General features: G+C 42.7%; 1 protein-coding gene across 3 annotated transcripts in view; it reads right to left on the reverse strand.

The window, feature by feature from the left end:
- kirrel3b (kirre like nephrin family adhesion molecule 3b) overlaps positions 1-24,657 on the reverse strand; it is a 144,173-nt gene that overhangs the window by 20,971 nt on the left and 98,545 nt on the right. For 2 of the 3 annotated variants that reach the window (XM_084020211.1, XM_084020210.1), the window contains exons 4-6: positions 20,311-20,468; positions 13,235-13,385; positions 4,975-5,080 (exon numbers count right to left, since the gene is read on the reverse strand). In XM_084020211.1, the coding sequence (XP_083876337.1) occupies positions 4,975-5,080; positions 13,235-13,385; positions 20,311-20,468 (415 nt within the window). Of the gene's footprint in view, positions 1-4,974; positions 5,081-13,234; positions 13,386-20,298; positions 20,469-24,657 lie in introns of all 3 variants that reach the window. The other variant, XM_084020209.1, reaches the window with a different exon arrangement.

The raw sequence follows: 24,657 nt of genomic DNA on the forward strand, positions 1-24,657 counted from the left end.
GGGCCTTGTCCAAGACTCGTGTCTAAACATAGCGGGGCCCGGGGTAACACAAACACCTGCATTCCCTGTGGGAGGTGAGGAGGGCCAGCGCGAGCTTACTCAGTAGCTGACTCACTTTACACTGCTGTATCCTATTCAGGGATTTGATTCAGACAACCGGTGTGAACCCTGTACGCTCCAGTGTCTCCCTCTGTCCATGTGTGTGTGTGTGTGTGTGTGTGTGTGTGTGTGTGTGTGTGTGTGCAAACGTGCTTACGAGGTGTATGTTTTCAAATGCGCACGGGTCTGTAAGCTAACTCTGTTATACAGATGAACAGCGTTAATGGAAGCAGAGGATGAAGGAGAGAGAGTGGGGGTTGTGTTTGCTGAATGTGATTAAGGCAATAAAACAGTAACAATTAAATTAGGCAGGTATCTGTGCCATCAGCATCAAGCCCCCACAGTAAATCAGGCCACAGTTATTATCAGCGTGGTTAACAGCACAGCACAGCGCCATTCCAGTCTCCCATACCGGCACGCTGAAAGTGATGACTACAGAATTCTCAGAGGAGTTTAAAGTAAATAATGCAGGTTTAGTTTGAACATCATTCTGACATGAGCGTAAATTACAGAAGTACTTTATGTTTTGCCAGGGAATTGAAGTAAGCTCAGGTATGCATTTACATTTTTATACTGTCAATTTGAATATACTGCGCCATATGGACTAAACCATTACATCTGGAAGTTGCGATTACCAAAGAAAGTTTTAGCTGTAAGTTGATTCTATCATTACGGATGAAATGCTGATGACATGGCTATGGAATAATATAAAAAATAATAATTCTGTCATTCTGTATGGTCACATGGTATGATCTCCCAGGGGAATGAGGGCCACATGTGTGACAAAAAGCAGTGTGTCCTGTGCAATTCTATTCAGCTAGTCCTAGTTCCAAAATGTGTTAAAACTCGCCAAACGACATCACACGCTCTTTTGCACGAGGCTAGGGAATACTATTCTTGTCTAAAAAAAAACAAAAAACAGACATGCATGTAGCAATCCGCTCCCTCCAAGGTTTGCAAAGGGGGGTGAGGAGGAACAATCCAGCAGGGGCACCGCCACCACCAACCACACAGAGACTACGTGTGGGGAGGATTGGAAGGGTTCTGCTGTGTCTCCGTGTGCAGACGAGGGACCTGATTTTCCTTTGTTTGTTATTCTTTCTCTTCTCTCTGGTGGGTTCTTGTTTGGATCTGAGAGAAACCCTCTGTGTCTTCATCAGACGGTTTTTGAGTGATTGAGATGCACGCCAGTTAGCTTCTTACCATTTTAAACAGTAATGAAGACGATCCAACTGTTCCCAAACCAAGCCCCCTTCCCTTCCCATGACTTCCTTCATCTTTACTTCCCCCTTTAAGATGTTTTCTGGCAAAGCTTCATGTATCCGTAGAGCAGCTTATTTCCATACTGCTTATTTCCATTTCCATGTTTAAAGTCAGATTTATTGAACCACTGTGGCAATCACAAGGGGTTTAAGGTAGCAGAAAGCACCGGGCCCTTGACTAGTGCCCCCGCTATCTTGGGTCTGTGTCTCAAGTGTCCATTGGACTGGAGGATGGCAAAGTGGTGCAGTGCACACTGGGAGTGGATGACTCTCTCGGGGATGGAAAAGAGGCCATCTGTCTAAGAACTACTCTGTCCTTGTGCCGTATCTGATCTGGGGTAGACAGTGTATTAGCACTGAAAAATGGCCCCACACTGCTTGACCAGCTTCCTCGCTCCCCAGGAAGGGCCCTACAGAAAGGAACATTTCTAAGGGGGCATTACGAGGACCAAAAAAATGCCCCGTCTACCATGCCCTGAACTCCAACGATGCACGGAGATCTGGAGCGCTTGTATAAATTGCAGATAAATCTAAATGGGAGACTATGAAAGTGGGAGAGTATAACCTTGATCAAAAGTTATTAGACTGTGTGTTATTTAATCCTATAGTGGACTGTGTCAATGACAGAGAGCCAGACAGCAAAGAAGTGAAAGCGAAGAAATTAGAGAGTAGGAAAGTGGCAGTTTTACTCTCTTTAAGCTTCAACCTCCAACGGTTTTTCACTCTGTAGTTTGTCAAACTAAAAGAATAAGTCATCTCAATTGCCATCGCATCTCAGCTCTTGATGCCCCGGGGGAGGTCTGATTCCAGCATTGATCCAGTCTCTTAACAACAGAGGTGAAATCCCTTCAAAGGCACTACAGACGTCACGTCTATGCCGTGCACCTACACAATCAAATACAAACCTTGTTTTCCCCACAATATCGCTGCCTTCCCTCCTCCTTTCTCTCTTTTTAAAAGGGCAGAATCCATCAGAAAAAGGCAACATCTCTGTGTTGCCACCTGTGAGTGTGTTGTACATCCATTTCATTTCCCAGTACCATTACAAGATTCTGAGCCGGGCCAATTCCCTTTGCTATCGATTTCATTCCGTATTTATATTTATTTTTTTGCCAGGTTTTTAAAACCTCCCACACAGAGAACCATTTCTTGACAAATCACTTGAGTATTACACTTCTAGTGTGCCGTGCGAGACTACAGTATATGATAATGATTACTCTCCATTGGGTTGTTTCATAACAATTACAGATGCAGCGAGGAAAAAAAACTTAATTGATTCTACCAAGTGCAGCTGAGAGCGTGCCTATCAATAAGCTTCATGAGAGGAAATGGGTGAGAGGAATGCAGTGATCTTGATGAACAATAGTTAACTGTACAAAAAAGGCTGCACATTGTGCAGATTTTGGCGTTATTTTACACGGGAAGCTGTTCTGTCAACTAATTTATGTGTTAATTTTGTTGCCTTCATCTTTTCTGTTTTTGTCTTCCTTTTTTTTTTTTATGTGTGCCAAGTTATGTTTTGCTGTATTTTCAGTGGGGTTGTTTGACCATCAAACAATTAATGGAAACAGGAAATGTGAGTGCTTTGTGTATTTGAATGAAACATTATTTAATCATTTGGATTTGGAAGCCGAGTTTCGAAGGAGTCATGTACACAGTGGATGATTCTGCAGGGTGCAATATATGTAGAAGTAGAAAGATTCACTGAGCGGAGTGCAGATCTCTGCCAGGTGTGTCTGCAACCACCACAGTGTTTGATTGAATAAATACAACCCACAATTGGCTAACCCCCCGCTTGGACTGCAGGTGTATCAGAAAGGTTTTTCACTCGCCTGTTCTACACAACAGATACTTTGTCATGGTAATCTATGCAGATGTCTGCACCGACTCTGTGCAGGCTCCTTCTACTTTTGCTCAGCCACTGGGAAATAAGTTCTTGGAACTTTTTGGGTGTTGAGGAGAACTTTTATTGTAACCTACTAAAGCAATCTGTTTGGCCACTTACAAAAAAAAAAAAAGAATATGCATAGTGTGAAAACAAGAAAAGCGAGCAAACTATTTCCCCCTACTGGGTCTCTGGCCACAGAGCAGCGACTGTAGCAGCAGTGGAGTAATAGTGTTGTGTAGTCTAATGAGCTGTTAGCGGCGGCGATGCACTCAGATGTGTGTGTAGCTGTAGAGCTGTTAGCCGATAGCCGACACAGCGTCCGAGACGATGAGTGGCTGAGCGCTGGCGATGCAGTCAGCTGTGTGATTACTTGTAAGTAGTAAGTGAGGAGTCAGCAGTCAATCAATGGCCGTATCAAACAGGCAGTAAAAGCTTTTTGAGGAAGTGTGAGCCGCTGCAACCGCGAGGGGTCCTTGAGTACGCCTGCCTCCGCGCACACGGGGCTCATGTCATTATCTCCTGGCAGACATCATAATAAAAACACCAATGTTGAGCGAATGCAAGCAGCAGTGTTGTGTTATCCGTAGGTGTTGAGCACAGATATTGTATAATAAATGTTTTTTTAATAAAAATGAATGTAATACTTTTTTCAAATCAACATTCTGTCTGGCGATGGGATTGTTGAAAACATTTTATACATAGTGAAAAGGGACTTTGGAGTCGGATGATTGGTTTAGTAAAGGTGCAAAGGTGTTTTATCTGTAGAGCGTCTTCAGAAAGCATTAAAATCTCATCGCGTTTTCTAATTTGAAGTTAAAAGGAAGTTTGCTTTTTTGTCAATAACCTTCACAAAACAGCCAAAGTGAAAACATGTTCTCAAAACTGGCAGAACACATTGCAAAGTTCAATCTAAACATGCCGGGGCTAGCCTAGGTTATGAAAAGTAATCTCTAAATCATTCCAGTGGCCAATGAAGAACCACCACATTCTTTCTGTCAAACCTACTGTCAAGACTACATAGTGTAGTCTTGACAGTACTTGACAGTCTACATATAGAGAAATGATTATCGTGGCCACACTTGGGTCTCTTTCCCCCCACCACTCACAAACCTCTCTCACACCACTTCATAGGAGGAATGACGTGTAATAGGCTTGGCACATGTTATTTTAAAGAGCACATATAGCATATTAATTATATATAAAAATGATATTCTACCTCTACCGTATAACACACACACACAAAGAAAAAAAAAAACCAGCAGACGCCTGGGGAAAGACCTGCCTTCCTGACTGTAAACTGCGGAGCACAAGCCAATCTCAGGAAAGCCGTACTCTTGACAGCTTCATCAGATGTCACACACATTATGTTGCCAGCTTCCCTCCAACACGCTGATGGACATTTAATGTTCAAGGGAGATGATTTAAACACAAACTACAAGGATTTTCCGAATGACTTTTTCGGAGGTATACTGTGTTTTCATTATATTTTATCGGCACGACTGCGTTTCGTTGTTTTTCTACCTTTCACTCCGACCCACGGGCAGATGTAATGGTGTCACGGCATCACATGAAGGCAAATGATTAATGCCCCCGTTGATCTGATGTTAAAATGCATTATCCACCAGCAGCATTCATTAGAGGATGCCACTTTTTCATGTTTTACATTACAGGGCGGTTCAAGTTTTGCTCCTTCGCGACTCGAAACGCTGCTTTTCATGATCTCACCTGTATTGTGTGACGGGAGGGTTGGCCTTTGCAGAGCAGTGGAATTTCACAAGGTTGCCCTCCAGAACAGGTTGGGGCTCCACTGAGAGATTGACAAGTGGGAGATCTACAACAAAAAGACAGAAAGACCAAATTACGGAACTGGCAGCCTCCTCAAACATCTCATAGGGAACTGTATGCAAGAGAAAACACCATGTTTTTGACATTTTCTTGTGGCTTGTTAAGGCAAAAAACAAAAACAGAGTAGACATTTTGTAGAGAAGACAAAATAGACATCTCATGAATAGTTTAGAAAACATGCAGCCTCAAAAGAAAACACCCACCAACATTCAAAATAAATTTTATTCAGGGACATACATTTTTTTTTTTTTCTCTTCGTGACCCAAACCGTACGGTTGGTAATGCTCCACTTAAAACCACAGGGAACAGTCTTTTTTATTTGGATTATCACACAAAACACCTTGGCAGCATTTAGAACAGTTGTGACAACTTAGAACAGTTTATGGCAGTGTTTTCTCCTGAATAATAGGCAATTACTCCTGAATAATTTGTTGCCCTATTGTCATCTTCCTGGCACCCACCTAGGAGGTCTTGGCCCAGTTGCTGAAAAACACTAGTGTGTTTCACAGGTGTGGGAGAGAACATGTTATTTTTAGCACCAGTGTAAGGAGCAAATCAAACACAAACTTGACTTGATAATGAGTTTTGGTAAATGGCAATTAAAAAACAACTGTGAATAGTGCATAGTGCAATCCGCCGCAATTAAAACAACAAACCTTGTTGATATAGCATAATTAAAACATTTTCATAGAATAACAAGCATACAGATTATGTAGATATAATAAACAACTTAATTTATCCTAATTGACAAAGGTGGGATTCTTTTTGAAGATACTTGTTAATTTCCATATCAATCCACGTGAAACAAACAGCTATTTCCCCCACAGACCCGGAGAAGGAATTTCAAGTAGGTGAAGCTAGTGGTTGTAAAGGGAGGCTGGGATGTGGTTTGCGAGTTTCAAATGCAGCAAGGGGAAATTAAATCTGATCTATAGCTGATCACTAGTTGTTTGCCTGCAATTCTGTTGATAATGGAGGATCAGGTGAATTGAGTGTTCCCAATTAGAAACGGTTCTCTTTATACGTTCGCTGTCAAAAGAAAACAAATATTGTCCAAAACGTGGTGCTTCACGGCAGCGCAATTTCTCTGTCTAAATTTTCCCACACGATTAGCTAATACGTGTGTCTCGTGTCACATTTAGCATCAGAAAATAGTCTGCACAATGTAATCTGTCAGGCTGAGTGTGCCATTTGTGGTAGCGGTGGCGTACCGGTAAAGGCACCGTGGGCCACAGATTAATGGCATTGGGACATAGCTGGTTGTGGGTTTGATACTGGTGCAGCCATCTGTTTCAAAGGTGTGCTAAGTCTATCTGCTCTGTGTTCAGTAACACTAATGCACCAACTAGGGACTGTGTTTGGATTCGGATGAATAGCAGCGGCGGGCACGGAGATCTACACGGATTTAAAGAAGCACACAAACACTGCTGTAATGAAGCCAAACAACACTGTGTATAGTTAGGGAGAGAGATTCCCTCTCTCTCTCTCTCTGTGTGTGTGTGTGTGGGCATGAAGTGTAGGACATTTGCTTTTTACCCTGTGGCTGTGCAGATGCTCTGGGCTGGCTCAGCTGCCACAGAGCCCCCAGAGAGGGGGGTTGGTCCAGGTGCCATATTCCTTCCTACTCACACACACCAAATTCCCCATCAGGAGACTCATTTCCCTCCCAGACAGTTGCCCCACACCCCACCCGCCACCCGGGCCACTTTCAAATCCATGCGCTCCACCTGTGCCAGTTCTCCCCGGGCCAGTAAAGAAAACAACAACACCGTGGATCCGGGAAGACAGAGAGCCACGGTGAAACCAGCAAGCCTCTCCAGGTACTGAGCAGCCATCTGTGTGAGTCTGCCTATTTGCATGTGTAGGCACATGTTTAATGGGGGGGTATGTGTGCATAAGAAAGGGCATGTGGGTGTCATAATAAAACAGAAAAAAAAAGTCTTAGCCATGCCTTGAGCCCAGTAGGTGTTTTCAGCATCGCAACTGGCTAATTGCATGGACAAAAATGTGGGCAGAGGGAACCTCGGGGGCAAAATGACAGATGTGGTTGTGGTGGAGCTGGTGATAAAAATCCAGCAAAAAGGTGGAGAGAGAAGCCGGCGTAAGAAGAGAACGGGGAAGATTTGGAGGTTGTGTCTGCACTAACAGACGCAGCCTAAGAAGCTAATTGTAGAGGCTAATTCACAAGCCTTTCTCTCTAAACGTGCTCCTATGCTGTACTTTTCAATTAAACCAACCTTTTTTTCTCCGATCTCCCTGCCAAGAAACATCTAAGGACACGGATGCTCATTACTGTCAATCTGACTTCCAATTAATGTTCCTCTCCAAATGACTGAGGCGTAAGAACTGACCCTCCCTTAAAAAAAAACACTCCAGTTCTCCCTCAGCCAGGGCGAATGTCCTGATGACGTCACATACACAGACACACAGACAGTTCACGCCATCCACGCCATGGGAGCAACTGCTGTCAAATGTCTGCCAGCCAAAGGCTTCAGGTGCGACTCGGGTCTGTCTCTCCAACCTCGGACACTTCAGCTATACGACAGAGAGAGAGTGAATGAGAAGTCAATATTCCAGTCTGTTAATTCCTCTGATTCGTGAAGAGAGTGATAGCGAGGAACAGAGAGGAGGAGGGACGGATGAAACGAGGAAAACAAGGGTAGTAGAAGTGATCGGCGCTCCAGTGAAAACAAGGAGGGGGGCTGATCGGTTAGTTCAAAGTGGAGACCAGATGGTGTTTTTGGAACAATCTTCCAACTTCCCCGTGTTTCCTGGAGATAGTGCCAGCATAACCCCCCCTTCTTCTTAAAGCTCAATTTCCATTCTCTCTGGGTCACCGTAGACAGCTGTTCTCCAGTAGGACCAAACTCCGGGAACGAAGGATGGGAAAGCTGCTCCATCCACACATGGCTTCTATATCGTTAGCAACACGAGCGTGCCGTCATATGGCCCGGCTGAGTGGATTACTTGAGGGGAGAACAGACTGATTGAGAACCTGAGTACCGGCATATTGATTATGAGATATTCAACCGCAGAACAGCAGAAGAATTTACCCAGTTTGGTGGAGGCAGATGTTCTGCGATCCCCCCTCATCCTTACACACTTTTCCTCTCACTTTCCAATCCTGTCATCTGCCTTCACACGAATTTGCCATTATCTTGATTAGCTTGATTTAGCAGGGAGAGCATGTTGCTGCTCCCCGGAAAAAAAATCCACCCCAAATGCACATCTGTATGTTCTTCATTAATTAGTCTCAACAAATGGCATTAATTTCCCCTCACATGGCTCAGCCTGTTAGCAATGCAAACACACGGGGATCCGTGGCTTTGCTCGTCCTTTGCACAATCGTTTCCCTCCGTTTCTATGTGGGGCAGAAATGCAGCTGGACTGGAACATATTTGAGAAATAATTGAAGTTGTGTGATGACTAGGATGAAACTGTGGCATCAGAATCATATTTCACTGAGGCGGTTTTATGCCGGGGGCTAGCAGAGTTTAGTGATTAAAGTCCAAAGGGCATAACGCAAGTTAAGTCATGCTGCTGGAGAAAACAGCATCAGGGGGTAGCCACCCCTCTGCTATCAAATAATTACAGTTTGCTAATGGACTGGTATGAGCAACTGAAGTCAGCAGTCTATCCGGGATTTTGAATCACCTCTGCCGGCTCCAAATCCCTCTCATTTTGTAAAAAAATCACCTGTACATAGTATATTTAGATGCTAATTTGTCTAACCCTTAGTCAGATAACTCTGTATGAACTTCTGTGGGATAGAAATGCTGAGTTGGATGTAAATCACGAGCATTAAAGTGATGATAAAAAAGGAAATACCATTGTGAAATGCATTGGATTTGAGGCGGGTTTAAGCTCTCGAGCAGTGTGCCGGGATGTGTTTAGATTACTCTCATTGGGATCGCTGTAAGAACGGAAAGGAGGGGGGAAAAAGGGGGGGGGCAGCAAGGCTTAGAGGTGAGCGGAATACGGAATGTTGAGAAGGGCAGACACACTGAGAAGATTTTAATTACTTTTGTTGCCATTAATATTATCTCACTAATACGGTCAATTTGAAATGTCTGGGCAGGAAAATAAATGAGACTATTAATTCTAAATATTGGGACGTCCAATAAGCATACCAGCATTTATGCAAAGAGTATTCAGGGAATATGCAACCATTTGGGGACGGTTGCTTATTTGCTTTCTTACTGAGAGTTTGAATAGAGCACCAATGTCTTTTTAATCTCAATCTTCAATAAAGAGCCAGCACACAGAATGTCAGGCATTAACCCTGTATTTGTTTGCAGTCAACTCATAAGTTCCCTAATTATGATTAAAAAAAGGGTAAATTAAATGACACTGTAAGGCTCATGTGACTTAGCAAGGAAAATCATATTTGCACGAGTGGATCTAAGTGTACTTTGGTTGTACTTTCCTATTTTGGCTTCACCCCCTCAACCAAAAATGGGGTAAAAGATCAAAGGCACATTCATGTAACTCAATGAGCTCTTGGGAGGACAGAAGTGGTTGTAGTGTGCACTCAGCAACATACTATATCAGTTCCCTCATCAGGGTGCAACAAGATTATTCTTGTTTAACGTTGAGTGTTGAATTTATAATCACGTACGAAGCCATCCTTTTGTTCTGCACAGCCTTGGACAATCACATCACGTACAGTATGTGCACAGCATCAAAATATGTCACTACTACGCAACGTTGCATCCCTCCAGGGCTTTTTCTTATTTGCATGAATTATCACCAAACTGCGGTATCATTTGCAGGCGAATGCTTGAAATGTTGCCCATTTCCAGTGTGTGTGCACATCTACATGTTGAGTGATGAATACGTGCAAATAAAAGGAATTAAGTGTTGGAAAAAAAAAGATGAGGCAGCCGAACAGACTTCAGTGTGATTGGAGCCACAATTAATTGGATTAATATTTGGACACATGCAACATTATGAGGACCAATTTATGCTCAAAATATTTTATATCAGTGCTGACTGACTACATGTTTTTTTCCTAGAAGCATTTAACACAACAACAATATCTTGACTTGCCACTGCCTCATGCTGGAGCATAGGGTGAGCAGCCAGCACAATTGTGGAGACGACATGGTAAAATGTTCCATTGATTTCACAAGCTGACATGGAGCGCCTGGAGGAGTCGTTGCCTTTCTCTAAGAAAGGCTCACTAAGAGAGGAGTATAATGGGCAGATATAACCAGATTAAGCTGTTTTTCTAAATTGGGTTACTGGAATATCAACATGAAAATCATGTGTTACAAGAAAACTTAGTATCTGCATGTATAAAAAGGGGACTGTTGGCGCTTTTTTTGTGTGCGTTTGGTCTTTTTACTCATCTGTCTCCCCCGTGTTGTCAAGTCAATTTATTATTTATCCTGTGAGAGGGCAATTTCTGCTGCAGCAAGTACAAAAACACATCACAAAACATAAACTCTACGATATAACGTAGAAAGATACAGCAGCTGCCAAAAAATCATGTGCCCAGGGTGGCATTCAACTATGCATGCGGTGTCTTGTTCAGGTGTATGTTCGTCTGACAGTCTTTGAGTCCGTGCTGTGTCCAGAATAATCCTCACTCTTATAACTGACTGCATGTGTCAGAAAACGCAGACAGAGCCCGAGAGGTCCGTTTCTCCAAATGTGTCGAAGAACCCCACAAGCTGTCTAAATCTGGAGGACATTTGAGGACAACTTCTAATTGAAAATAAGTGAATAATCTAGACCATCTAATTTGGTTCAGCCATGGCCATCAGATCCTTTAAGGACTCTAACATCCTGCGGATGAACCAGGCCCTGAAAGCGGAACATATTCCGTGTGCTGCCGTCTCTGAGACAACAGCAGCGTCCCATCAATATTTACCACTTGGCTTCTCCTACCACACAGGGGTGGAGCAAGACATTGCAAGCATTCAGAGCTCAGCACATGCCTAGGGGGGTCCGGGGGTATGCATACCTGGGAGGTCTTATTTTCCCTTTTTATGACTGCTAAATTCAGTATTATTCAAGCCTGTTCAGGTCAAAGAAGGCCTCAAAATATATACATCATTTGGTGTATATATATATATATATGATTGTTGCCAAGGGAAGACATCATCAAGATTAGATCCTATTTGTATCTAATCTTTCGAAATTGGTCTTCATAAATCTGAAACTATAATAATAATTTTCAATCCTGCCACATAAAAAAAAAAATGTCTGATGTCATTAGGAATTTTTTTTTAGGAATGTTTTGGATTAGAGTTCACAGAATCAATGTTCAGCTAAAGAGTCAGAGAGCGATTGAGACAAAATGACGCACAGTTTGCATGTGACACACAAAAATCTGATACTTTTGAGAAAACACGGGAGGCTGGAGCCAGAGAAGTACTTTGGAGGAGCAAAAGGCCGATCCGGAACATGGTCCTTCAAGAGAACGAGGTCAAGTTTCATCTGCTACCGTTCTGCCTGTGTTCCATCATTTATTCAAAAGGCACCTGTTTTTATTGTTGCAGAAAGACTGGTTCTCACTCGACTCCTTCTTTGCAATGTGCGGCGCATTCAGAAGTGGTTTTCGGATTCACGACTTCACAGGGGATCCAAACAGGTCTCCATTCTCACAATGTTAACGTTGTAGACGCACTCAATCTGGAGCAAAACTAGACATACATGTGGGTAATCACAGGAGATGCACCCTTGCAAAAAAGAATATGAGCTCTGTCTCTACATTTGACGTGCATTAAGTGTCTGCAGAACACTATAGAGCACATCTGCACCATCGCTTGTGTTTCTCTGTTTAACTAACACGCGGTGCTTCACATGTTGTTGAGGCAAAAGGACCTCGTAATCGAATCAGGCGGCGCTGAAATTAACCAAACGGATGCCCGACATGAATGAATCAAAGTTCAATTACAGCTCGTTTCATTTCGGGAGAAGCTTAATTCGGGAGTCATTCTCAGCCCCAAACTCTGGCTGAACTGTGCTGAACACTTCACCTATCAAGTCTGAAGAAGGGGCCAGGGGGAGGAAGCGAGAAGGGAGGGAGGGAAACAAGAGGCTAAGCCTGGTGGGAGACAACTGGAATCTCGACAATTAGTCTCTGCCGTCACTCAGTTTGATCTCCCACTGTGAGAAATGTTGTCAGGAGCTTTAATTGTGTAAAGAGCGCATTTTGGAATGCTAATTAGATATCCGCCGCACTCATTTTTCAGGGTTAAATCATACATTCGGGAGCGAGGACGATGGCGGGATGGCGAGCGTTTATCAAAGACACATCATTACATGTGGTGACAAATCAGTTTACGTGTGTGGGCACACTTCCCTCTCTGACTGCCTGACAACAACACACACACACACACACACAAACGGTGAGGACAAACTGCAAGGGTTGCAAACACTAGCAACTGTTAATCATTTTTACTCCCGCGCCTGAGTTGGCCTGATCGCGCCATGCCCGCTCTCGCCACGCCTGCCTCTTGCGGTGCACATAATGAAAAGAATGGAGCCGTCAGTCATATTGCCTCTCTAAATAGCATTTTCTGCTTTATTAGTCATACTTAATGGTGTTGAAGGGGCCGTGAGTGATGCAAAATCCCTTTGTTCGGAGCTCCTCTCTTACTGTGAGTGGTTCTTGATCGAAAAAAGATTCCCTGACAATTGAGGCTGAATGTGTTTTACACGCTGGGCTCACTTTGCCTATTTTGGAGGGGAATTGTGCGTGCTCTCATCAAAAAGATTGATGGCGAGAGCGTGGAAATAAAAGAGGTGGAGACGGCGTGCGTAGCGCCACAGCAGGCAGGTAGTTGGACCAAAAAAAGACAATCCCCTTCGTTTTACATGGACAGCTCCTTTTTGATTTTATCACAGCGAGCACACACACACACGCAGAAAGTGACGCATCATCAATCCATCCATCCGCCTACATGGTATGAAAGCAAAACGGAAACCAATTATACATATCCATCAGAGCCTAAAATAAAGGCCTGATGTTGAACGTGAGCGCTAGACACGTATGCCTGTCAGACAGTTTCACGTCTCTACATGTGAGAAATATCTCAAATATTGAGAAATGCATGTCATATGTAGGCTTGAAAAAAAAAAACGAGAAAAACAACACAATATCAGCGAAGAAGAGAAGTAGTATGCTTACGCTGGATGTCAATTGTGACGCTGGTCTCCTTGCCGTTTGGGACGGCCTTGTTGGAGGCCTTGCAGATGATCTGCTGACCCGTCTCAATGTTGGACGGCGACAGGTAGAGCGTGCTCACCGTACTCTCTCTCCTGCCGTCCCGGAGCAACGTCTGCAAAAAAAAGCCAAGCAAAGCATGAGTAAAGTTGCCAGTAACGGTGCCGGCAGTTGTGTGGATAAAACGTCTACATCTCTTCCACACAGTTGGTTCCAACGATCGCCAACGCTCCGACCTTGGATTTGTACTTTCATGTTCAATAAAACAGAATCTCCACCCATTTAGATATCGAGCGGTAAACACTAAAAAAGCCGGGCCCGAAACTTAAAGTCAAATATTATTGGATTGCATCTTCAATAGTTCAAATGGGAAAAAAATGAAACAAAACAGCAGCACAATCATGAATACACACAGCTTGTCCTCTGGGGGAAACACATGCAAACATTCAGAACACTCCAGCCTGTAGTTTTAGTGCAAAGCTGATTGATATGAAAAAAATAAATAAATAAAAGTAGAAATATGTTGGGTTTTTTTAGCCTCTTTTGTGTGTCTGGAGAGCTGCGCTCTAGTGCATGGCTTGTCATACTCCACAAAGGAAATCAATCTTCTTTTCAGCGCTCATCCTCTGAGTCCTACATTGTGGAAGCCATCTGGAATCGGTTGGTAGCGCTCAGTAGCTCTAACTCTCCCCCAAAACGCTCTGGGGAAGGGCTCCGTGAGTCTATGTTAACCAGTGCAGGGCAGAACAAAGTCACCGACTAGAACAAATTGCGTGGGCAGCGGGGCACAGTGTGGTCAAACACAAAGTCAAGATGCATTTCCACTGCCATCTCTTTAAAGGGATGGGAGGCTCGCTGCTTTGTGTTTTTGAAGAAGGCGGCCCTTGCTATGGTGAAGTACATCAAACATTTTCTTTATATAGAAACAGAACCGGGAGCTCGCGGTGGACTCGCTTCGCTGCACCGCTACCTTCGGATTAGCCTCATAAATATACACGGATTGCATCGCGGATATTTCTCTTTTACTATACAGATAAATATTCACCTACCACCTCAACGTTCATGTAACATTTTAAAATCCACGAACCAAATACTTCAACACATGCCGTGGCCCCTGTTCCTTACTGCTTTACCCAATATGTGAAAAGAAAGTTGCACAAAAGGCACAAAACGTAAATTGAGAGGCGATGGCTGAACAACTGCAAGGTTCATTACTGTGTTTATTAAGTGCTCTCACAAAGTTCAAGAAGGCTAAGCAGCATATGTATTTCAAGCATGAAAATCACTACCCATTAATCATAAGTGCCATACTGGGGGTTCATTGCCAATATACAAAATAGCGGTAATTATCACCTCATTTCTTCTATCTTAATGCAATTATTTTTTCATAAAACACGTCCGTCTCTCCCCCACATTCTGAATAACACAGTTAATGTGTCATTGGACTTTTCTTATCAGACATCAAGACACTTCAGAAGCTTTTCATGTTAGCACTTTAAAGTTCAAGTCTTTAAAACTGCCTCTCCATTCACAGGAGAACATCTGTAGCATTAGATCAGGGACAAACAATGCTTTTGGAAGTATAAGGATATTATAGATGTATCCGTGTGCCCGTGAAGTCTGTTTGAATGCAGAGAAACCGTCTGATGAAATTTGCGGTTGTGCTCCTGTCACTTCTGAAGCAGAATGCATTAGCTGTCAGACGTGGGATGTGTCAATGTAATATCCTTTCTGACGCAATCAGGATTGTTTCCTTCGTCGCTCTGGACCTGTCTGAAGTCATTAATCTTAAGGAGGGGGTTAGCGAGCCGCTGCATTGAATTCATAAGCTACAGTACAGATTGATGCATTTTCATATCACAGCTCGGAGCCAACGGGAAGAATACTTTTCGCCGTGCTGTGAGAGAGATTGCTTGAAGTAACGAGATCGAGAAAGGAAGGGGATCATTTAAAGCCACATCAGGTGATTTCTAACCACTGGAGGGTCAAAGGGGATAAAAGTCCACACAGCAATAAGGCAACATATTGCTTAGCAAGTTGATGGATTCAAACATTAGTAGGATGCGAGAGGGGGCATCCAACTGGCGCTGTCTTTTTTTCCATCGTCTCTCTGCCATCTACACCATTTTGCATTGTGATTTTGGAGTACACTTCAACAATCAGTATGGCTTTTATTTTGAGATAGCTCGTCTTCTTACCTAGCGATGAAGACCTACGACTGGCTTGACTTACAAGTGCTAAAACCAAACGTTAATTTAACAAGAGGACGACCTGTCAGTGGCTTCAAAAAGCCTATTCATCCGGATTATCTAATTAAAAAAACAAAAAAAAACAGCTGAACCAAATGGATTATCTACTAAATTAAACTTGATGTACTGCCAGCCAAGCCAATTCAGCGTAAGCCCTAAACCTGTGTTTACTTTGAACCTCTATTGCACTTACCTATTTGTATTGCTCATGATGAACTTGTCACAACACTTAACTGTTTATTATGAAAGTCCCCTTTGATTAAGTTTTCAAATGTCTAATATGTAAATAATGGTTGTTAATATATATATATAGAGAGAGATATTTCATGATCGTGAAGGCTAGTAGATTCAAATTAATGTTTGGATTTCTATAATTTTAAAGTATATTATAGATGAAAATGAAATACATTTTGGTCAGTTACCTGCTAGTATTGTGGGAACAGCTGAGATGCAAATCTATGACCAATCATTGAACTATATAAGCTAATAATTACTGTGGAAAAAATGATACACAAGTAATTACAAAATGTATTCCACATACATAATAATACAAGAAAATACCCCACCTCTAACTGAGTGAGTAATGGATTACCACTAGCAATCATGCACCATATATTCATAATATCCTGTACGCTCTTGTGTACGACATTCCACTATGACGATGTTTGCTGCTCATGGCTGTACTGTGTCCAATAAATCACTGTAAGGAGGGTAATACCTCCATTAATGTGTTAGAGATATGTGTACATGATAAAGCATATTGGGGGAGGTCTCCTTCCTATATATATATATATATATATATCTATATATCTATATATATATATATATATATATATATATATATATATATATATATATATATATATATACCCCCAGTGATGGTGCTGAATTTAAATAAGAAAAAGCTAATCATTCATACACCATTAATATTCTGCTCACCCACCCAACTCTTTGGACTACAAAACAGTTAATTTTACTAAAAACAGCTGATTGCCTGTATATTGTTCGACATGTTTATGCAGAAGTTTGACATGTTTCTTTTTGTTTACCATGGCCAATGAGATTGAATACGGTTTAACTGACTACTCATCTCAAAAAGACAATTTCAAAAGTTGTTAAAAGCTATTTATTGTAGAAATCTATATTTCTGATCACACCTTTTCAAATGAATCCTGAATGATTGGCTAAAGTACCTTGCCAACATCATTTGAGCTCTTTAAAAACTGTCACAATGAATTATATTACTGTTGAAAGTAAAGCTCTCTTTGACTTCATATTCTCCTCTGGTGCTGCGGAAACTATACTGCTCTCATAATGAATTTAAGTTAGCATGTTTAATGCCTGCTCCCAGTTTTAATAGGTTCCTTTATTTGTAAGTATTTCCCCACCCTATTACTCAATGGCTGTGATGATTAAAATGCAATAAAGTGCTCTCCACTCACACAAAAAAAAAAAAACTCCCATGAAGGAAGAGAGAGGATAATGAAACTGGGAGGCAGAATAATCTGCAGCTTTAAGGGGCGGAATAATAGATAAGAACTGGGATTTTTTTTTTCCTACTGAACCTGACACCATCAACAGTAGCAGCTTCATGTGAACTTGAACTTGTACCTGATGCTAAAAAGCAACGTGATTGTTCTGCAAAGCTAAATGAGTACTATTTTGCTCTCTCCAGCAAGAACAGCTAAAAAAAAAATAAATAAATAAATTTATTTTTTAAACCACCCAACACTGAGATAACTCCCCAGCCTCCTGCTCACCTCCCTTGCCACCAGAGCATTCAGAATAACACACGGCAGATTGGGGAGACACATTTCATCTGTTTTCTTTTTCTCCAAATCATTTGTTCAGTTCAAAAGTATCACAGAGCAAGTGCATGGACCTGCAGCTCAGACCCGGAGGCCGCATGTTGCAAACAGCCCTTCACCGTTTGCCACTGAACAGCTACCCTGCAGCAGATGGGAGATGAGTGTTTGAGGAAAAAAAACATTATTCATTAATTTCCCGTGCCCACATTTTCACAGCTAGGCTTGATATTTGAACCGTTCACCCTACTGTGAAAAGCTTCTGCCACTTATTTACTTGGACAGCCACCTCGGTAATTTAAATGGAAGAGTTCTTGATGTTTCTGAAAGCTAGCCTCACTAATGATAAGTGATTCTCTTATGTGATCAAACCAACACATTTTATTTTTAAGCGATAGCCCTAATCACACACTTTCTCTTTAACCACTGGTCCAGTAAATAGTTTTCTAAGAGGTCATGAAGATGAGCTTTTTGGAGGCCTGAGTGAGAAATTACCGTTGGGTCAGAACTATCATTAGACGTGACACCATCAGGAAAGCCATTCCTGTGAATCCTCCACCACATCTGCTCACATTAGTCCTCTTGATCGGCGGGATATGAGAAGACCATCAGAGCAGATGATTATGCTTACAAAATGTCCCCCTATTGCTCTTTGGACCCCGCCCTCTCCCAAAAAAGGCTAATCTTCCTTTAATCGAAACCCATTGCTTTTTAATGTGAGGCGATGGAGATAGGAGGGAAGTGGGACATACTTTGGTTTGGAGCAGAAATGTGAGCATCCATCAGCCAACGGCACAGACTCCTCATATCTGCCTTCGCTGTAAGAGGAAGTGAAGGCAGGAAATGCTTTCTCCGCCCACCATTAGCAAGCGGCACCTTGAGCAATCACTTTATTCAAATCGGCCCGGTGCTGTACCCCGGTCCAATCAATGGCATTTATCTGCTCTTTGAAAAAAGCCGATAATGAGATGAGGCAGCGCATGGAGCGGGAGGGGGAGGTGTTGGTGCTCTAAAATGCCTGTGCTCTTTATGTCCTTTATTTAAATGGAAATAGAACATGACAACGTTGATTGAGTGATTAGCCTTAAGGGCGAACGTCAGTCAGGAGTCTATGGGCTCAGGTGATCGTACCGCCGGGCTGGTGTGAACTGGCTGTCTTGTGCTGCAGCCTCGAACAGGGGCTCGTCGTCCGTCAGCGAAAATCATACTTCGGCAGTTTCCAGCACGGAGAATGACAAAGTGAATTTTTTTTTAACAGGTTGGGAACATGAGGCGAGACAAAATGCCACCGAATGGAGGAGATCTGAACACCAGAGAGGAGCTCACAGTCACCGATAGTTCCCCGATCTCGCCATCTGCTTGTCTGAGTTGATTTGTATGCTGGGGAAAAAAAAGACAAGCCATCCTTTTTTTCTTTTTGGATGATGAGGCAAACGCCCACCGATGACTCACTCTGGAACGTCTCATGGGTGTTTAGCACTTTTGCAGTTAGTTATTTACAGGTCGCAAGCAGCAGGTGTTGTCATTCCATATCGGATTACATCACAGATCACAGAAACAGGAAGAACATTGGAAGTTGATGAGAACGTTTTTAAGTGATAAACTCTTTGCATGCTCTGAGTAACAAACCCTCAGTTCACAGCATGGCCTGGTTAAAGTCAAAGAGTGGAGAGTCGACAAGATCGAGTTCCCATCTGGAACATTTGAGCTTGTTTATTGAATAATTACTGGTTTCCAGGTCCGGAGACTGGACAGCTGATCTGGGCTCAGAGGAAGACAGTGAACTGATGAGTTTGAGCGACTCATTTTGACATTGCCAGATACATATCCATGATTAACTATCTTTAAAAAAAAGTACTGCAATTATCCCTTACACATCAAACTCATTATAATAAACTGGGGGGGGGTTATCTCGCTGCATTCTTGAGGAGCAGATAAGACACATCCAGTGTGAATGAAAGTGTTATATATATATTATATAAGATAATTCAAATGTACTTTAATCAGTATGTTATGATGAGCTAAGAGGTTTAATGATGTGATGAGTGTTTTGACATGTTGGCTTTGGACCTTCTCTACCAGACGGATTCTTTGAGATATCATCCACATGTGATCATGTTGGTTTTCTAATTGATGGATCTTAAAGGTTGAGTAGGTGATTCTATTCAGAAACACTTTCTGTATGGTTACTCAAAATCCTTGTAACATACCGACAGCAATGATTAAATTAAATTCTCTGACATAAAAATATATTAAAAAATGTCATCTGTGGCCGTGGCAGCACTGTAAAAACCCAATCAATGCTTACTGCCTGATTGCGCGCACTCTACTGATCTCGAGCACTCGTTTGGCGTTCTGGGGGAGCGGCTTTGAGCAGAGGTCTGAACCAAGGGGGCGGGACTTTTTCATTTTGGCGATGCACTCAAAGTCAAATTATCTGGTTTTTCCAAATGACCTACTCAACCTTTAACTACTGGTGCTAATGAATAATTATTGGATTCGTTCCCGAAAAAGTATTCTTATATACTAATAATCAAAATCAATAAAGGTCAACCTCCTAATTAAATTGATCACACGCAATTGCCATTATTCAGTGTACTCATTTATTTATCCTTTCTTCACTTCACCTCATTTACTCCATTATGTGTCTGCTCGGTAGTGTAGTGTCGTTATTAGTAAATATTAAATTTATCTCTCTGTTGATCCACATGCATATGAGATAATTAGTCACTGTTCATCATGAAGGAACTCTGTAGCAACACTGACATCAGGACTAATTGATTACTATCACATTTTGAAGTTTTTCCCCAAGATTGGATGGAGTCTTCAGTTATGGAATGATGCTGCTTAAACTACAGGTGTCTTCAAGCTGAAGCTGCTAAAAGTGATGTATTTAAAAAAAAACCGAGAACTGGTGCACAGCCACAATGCTAGACCCCCAGCCCAGTCTTCCTCCAAACCCGGTATGACACACCGCTATGCTTACCTTGGAGTACATGGCCCCATTCAGGACCTCTCCGTTGCGGATCCAGATGATTGAGGCCGCCGGCTTGGCGTTGTCAGCATGGCAGGTCAGGTTGAGCGGGTCACCAGCCCTCAGGCTCACCACCGGTCCTCCGCTGATGACTGGGTCCTCTGGGGGAACTATTGATGCAGACGCAGAAAGAGAGGGCATTAGCCACACGGCAACCGCAGGAAAATGTACGCGTCGCATTTATGAATCAAAATGGATTGTGAAATTCACACAAACTACGTGGGCGTATGTAGATATTTAATTGAGTTATCGTTGAATATGCATGGTGATTATTTGTTGTTGAATGCAGAGTGATGGCTTACTGGCATGTGATTACTCCGCTATTGTTGCTTTTAGATGCAATCAGCAGTCGGGTATATTGCATTTCCACAAAATTGTGATACAGGAAGTCTGAAACACCGACGCATTCTCAAGTGATGTAGTTGGTGTGTCACATGGGACACCAACAGCAGTCTCCTGGACAAAATCCATGTGTTTATTTGACCCTCCCCCTCTGCGCAGACTACTTCTCTTGTCCATAATGCTAACCATTCAGGTACGAAACAGATTTCCCCTGCACTCCATCAGAAACTTGCATCAGATGCTGCGGTATGAGGCGCGAAAAGCTTTGCACAAGTCCCAGCGTGACTGTCTAAATAACAATCAACTCTAGGATCAGTCAAAGCACATGAAATTCCCCCCACTACACATTCTCTGCACAGAGAAACGTAATGAAATGTGATTCTACGTACAACCCCCCTCAGACATATTTGCTCCCCCATTTCTCCCCCTCGGAGCTTTGACAAATACGGCGGAGAGAAGAAAGCATCACAACAGCTATATGTTCCTCTCAATATAGTGATCAAAGTCGTGTTCCTGTTTGCTTTTTTCCCCTTCTTTTTCATAACTGTAACTGCAGTGAATTATTGATTGACCCGAGTGCTCATTACAATGCAGATCTGGGACAAGATGAAATCAAAGGCTGCAGGCAGCTGCCATATTCCCCTGCAAGAGCATGGTGATTGGAAGGAAGGTTATTATGGGTTAGATTCACGCTGTCAAACCGCACTGAGATGAATGAAACGAGAGAGAATGTAATTGGGATACTGTTTTGTACATTTTAATGACAATAGGTATAAAGGACCCTTTTATGCCAGACATAAATGAGAATATAGAGTCACATCGTCTATGTTGCTCACTCTTAATTTAAATTACTGATAGGAACTTTTGTCAGAACCTCACCCTCACCAGCAAGTTGTTCAAAAACCTCTAGGTTGATGTCAGACTTAAATTAAACTGCACTTTTCTTGATTTTAATTTAATTACACTTCGTGGTTTATGCTATTTATGATTGACATTTTATATATTTATACTTTTGTTCGTGGCGGAGTCTGCCATTCCCATTAAGAATTGAAATTACGTTCCTCGTCACAAGTAATTCCCATCTCGAAAGTGGAGAGGACATTGCGACAGGTCATCCCGAGTGACATCACGCTCCAGCTGTTTGTGCTGTGGTTAATTGGTGCATGGGGGTGGCATTTTGGTCTTTGCTCTGCTATTTTTTTTCTAGTTCATCAAACTCCTGTACATGCTCATCAGTACAACACATTTCCAGTGAGTAAGGGCTGACTCAGACCAGTAAGGGCACAGCGAAGTCTGGACTAAACCAGATGAATACCTCTGAATAACGAGTGAATCTGCCAATTGAATAAAAAAAAGAATAATTCCCCACTCACTAGCTCCTATTGTGCCTGTGAGTTTGAAATGCGGTGTTAATTCTAGCAGGCTCCCTTTCATCTGGTCCTCATTAACATGCGGAGCGTTGGGAGAGGTGGAGGAATCTCAGGTCAGCACTAGCAGATCAGACGGCACATTGTGCTGATCTAGGCAAGCGGGATAAAGGATGTTTGCCAGAACGTGGTCACCTTCTGGTCAGCAAACAGCAATTGGAAACAAGGTCAAGGGGATCACATTAGTTTATTCTAATGCTCGGGCTGGAACTACCGCATGGTATGCAAATGAGACGGGGAGCGTGTGAAAAGCATTATGAGCCGGGAATCTGAGACGGAAAATGAAGAAAATGTGAGGCTCAGCGATAGCACTGAGACAGCCGATTGTGAAGATCCAGTGTTAATGGCGTGCTCCATTACAACAAGACAGAAGCATTGATTTAATGCTAATAATTTAAGGTGGCCATCATTTTTTTTTTCTGGAGAGGGGGAAATTAAATCTGACAGTATGTGAATGGTAGGACTAAGACTTGATATCAGGTGATATTCCTCCAGTCCTGAAATGCAAAGCCGACTCGTCTGTATCCTGGATAGAAGTCAAGGGGAAAATGACCCTACAGCTTGATTTATTACCTCAGTAAACATTGTAAACATGATATGGTCTTAATCGCTAGTTTCTTCAATACAGCATGATGTCTTTTAGTAAATAAAACAACCTAAAAACAAGATAAAAGACAGGCCACCAACCCATGGGTGACGTCACTACAGTCCATATATCAAAACTCTGAGAAATAGGAGGCTCCTTTGCTCTCTCTCAAAGGAAACATGCCCCCTAAACACACATTAGCACATATCCGTGTCTATAAATTGGTGCGACAGGGTCAGAAGGTTATACCATTAATGAGCGCCGACGAAAGGTTAAACCCTCCCACGCCGTTTCAGTAAGTCACTATGTGACCTTTATAAGCTCAGTTGCCGACTATTATTCACCTGCGTGCTTTACATTGAGGGATGTCAGAGTGTGTAGCGCGAGGGGAGTTTATGACGTGTTGCATGGTGGGACTACATGGTGGCGTGGTCCCGGGCAGACCAAACAGAGCCCTGATACACTTCCAGGTCATGTCCCCTTGGAGAGCCGCCTGCCAGCAAGACACCGAGGGGAACAGTGAGCGGAGACATGCCTGGCTGCCTCCATCCTGCATCCATACCTCTGTAGCTCAATTTTCTCGATTTCTGAGGGTGCACTGGAATTTTCTTTTTTCTACACAACGGTGTGATAAAAAAGAGGAAACATTTAGTGATATTTTTCTCAGCAGGCGATAGCCTTTACCTTATCCTTGATCCATTCAATACAAATTAATTCAAATAGATATTTTGCTCTTTCTCTTCATCCACTGATCCTGCCTTATAACTGTCAGGTTTGACAGTTATACAGAGGCCAAGCCTTGAACTTGAACCAGCCATCATCATTACTGGGCTGTTTGCAAACTCGGCAGTCCCTAATGGTTCTAAATTAGCTCTTTACTGCAGCCATTCGATGGACTTGGCATAAGTAGTGTGGTCAGTGGTACAGATTGATCGCTCCTCTTTAATTACAGGGCTGACTCACGGCAAACCCTGGCCCACTCACTACTTTCTTCTTGGGGAAAAATAATGTAATCCCCTTCAACACATTGGCAAATTTGCTTTCTCCTTTCAGACACGGACCCTTTTGGAATTGGTATGCACGGAGCCCGGCATCCACACGAATTCCAGTCCAGCAGATCAGTCACAAAGGAGTGTGTGAACGTGTGGTTTCAATCACATTATGTTCTGTTCAATACTTTTCGCAGTTGAGTTTGCTGTACTTACTATGACCTTTGGCCTTGTTAGATCACAGAGTGGATGGTGGGCGTAAAGCTCCAAGCTGTAAAGTATGTTCTTGTTTGTTTGAGGGAGAAATGGAGAAACTTCCATGGACCTATCCCCGTCCCTGAGATTGGTAATGCTGCTAACATTTTATGGAGGTCCGTTACCTCACCCAGTCATTTATGTGTTTCTGCAAATTTACCGGCGCAAGACATATCTGACCATAAACCCCCAACTTGGTCACCTCAGTCAAAAAAAAAAAAAAGACAGTGATGTCAGGAAGCCTGGACATCAGTGAGATCAATTACTTTTACTGCATAATCAAAGATATCCATAAATGAGACAAAGGCATATAGATGTGTAATTAACTCAAGACGGTAAGTCTGTCACCTCAAAGATGGGCCTGAATAAACCCTGGAGGTCATAAAGCTGCCGCCAAACACAAAATTCCCCAAACACAAAAAATAAAACAGGAGTTTATGTGAGGGGCATTGCCTGGCATTGAGATGGTAAACCTCCTGGGAACTTCCAGGCCAAACCAATATCGAGAGAAACTTCTCACAAGCAGCCTATGAAATCCTGCGAGCGCCCAGCCTTTTCCAGGAGCGAGTGAGGGGAAAAAAAAGTAATTTGGAGGCGAACGAGCGGGAGAGGGCTCCTCGCAAAGGAGGCTGGATGGTGCAGGCGGAGGTGAGGCTGGCAATGTGTAGCTACTGTAGCGCCGCGCTTCAGCAGACATGTT

The sequence above is a fragment of the Eutrigla gurnardus genome (genome assembly GCF_963514095.1).
Source record: "Eutrigla gurnardus genome assembly, chromosome: 10".
Lineage (NCBI taxonomy): Eukaryota > Metazoa > Chordata > Actinopteri > Perciformes > Triglidae > Eutrigla > Eutrigla gurnardus.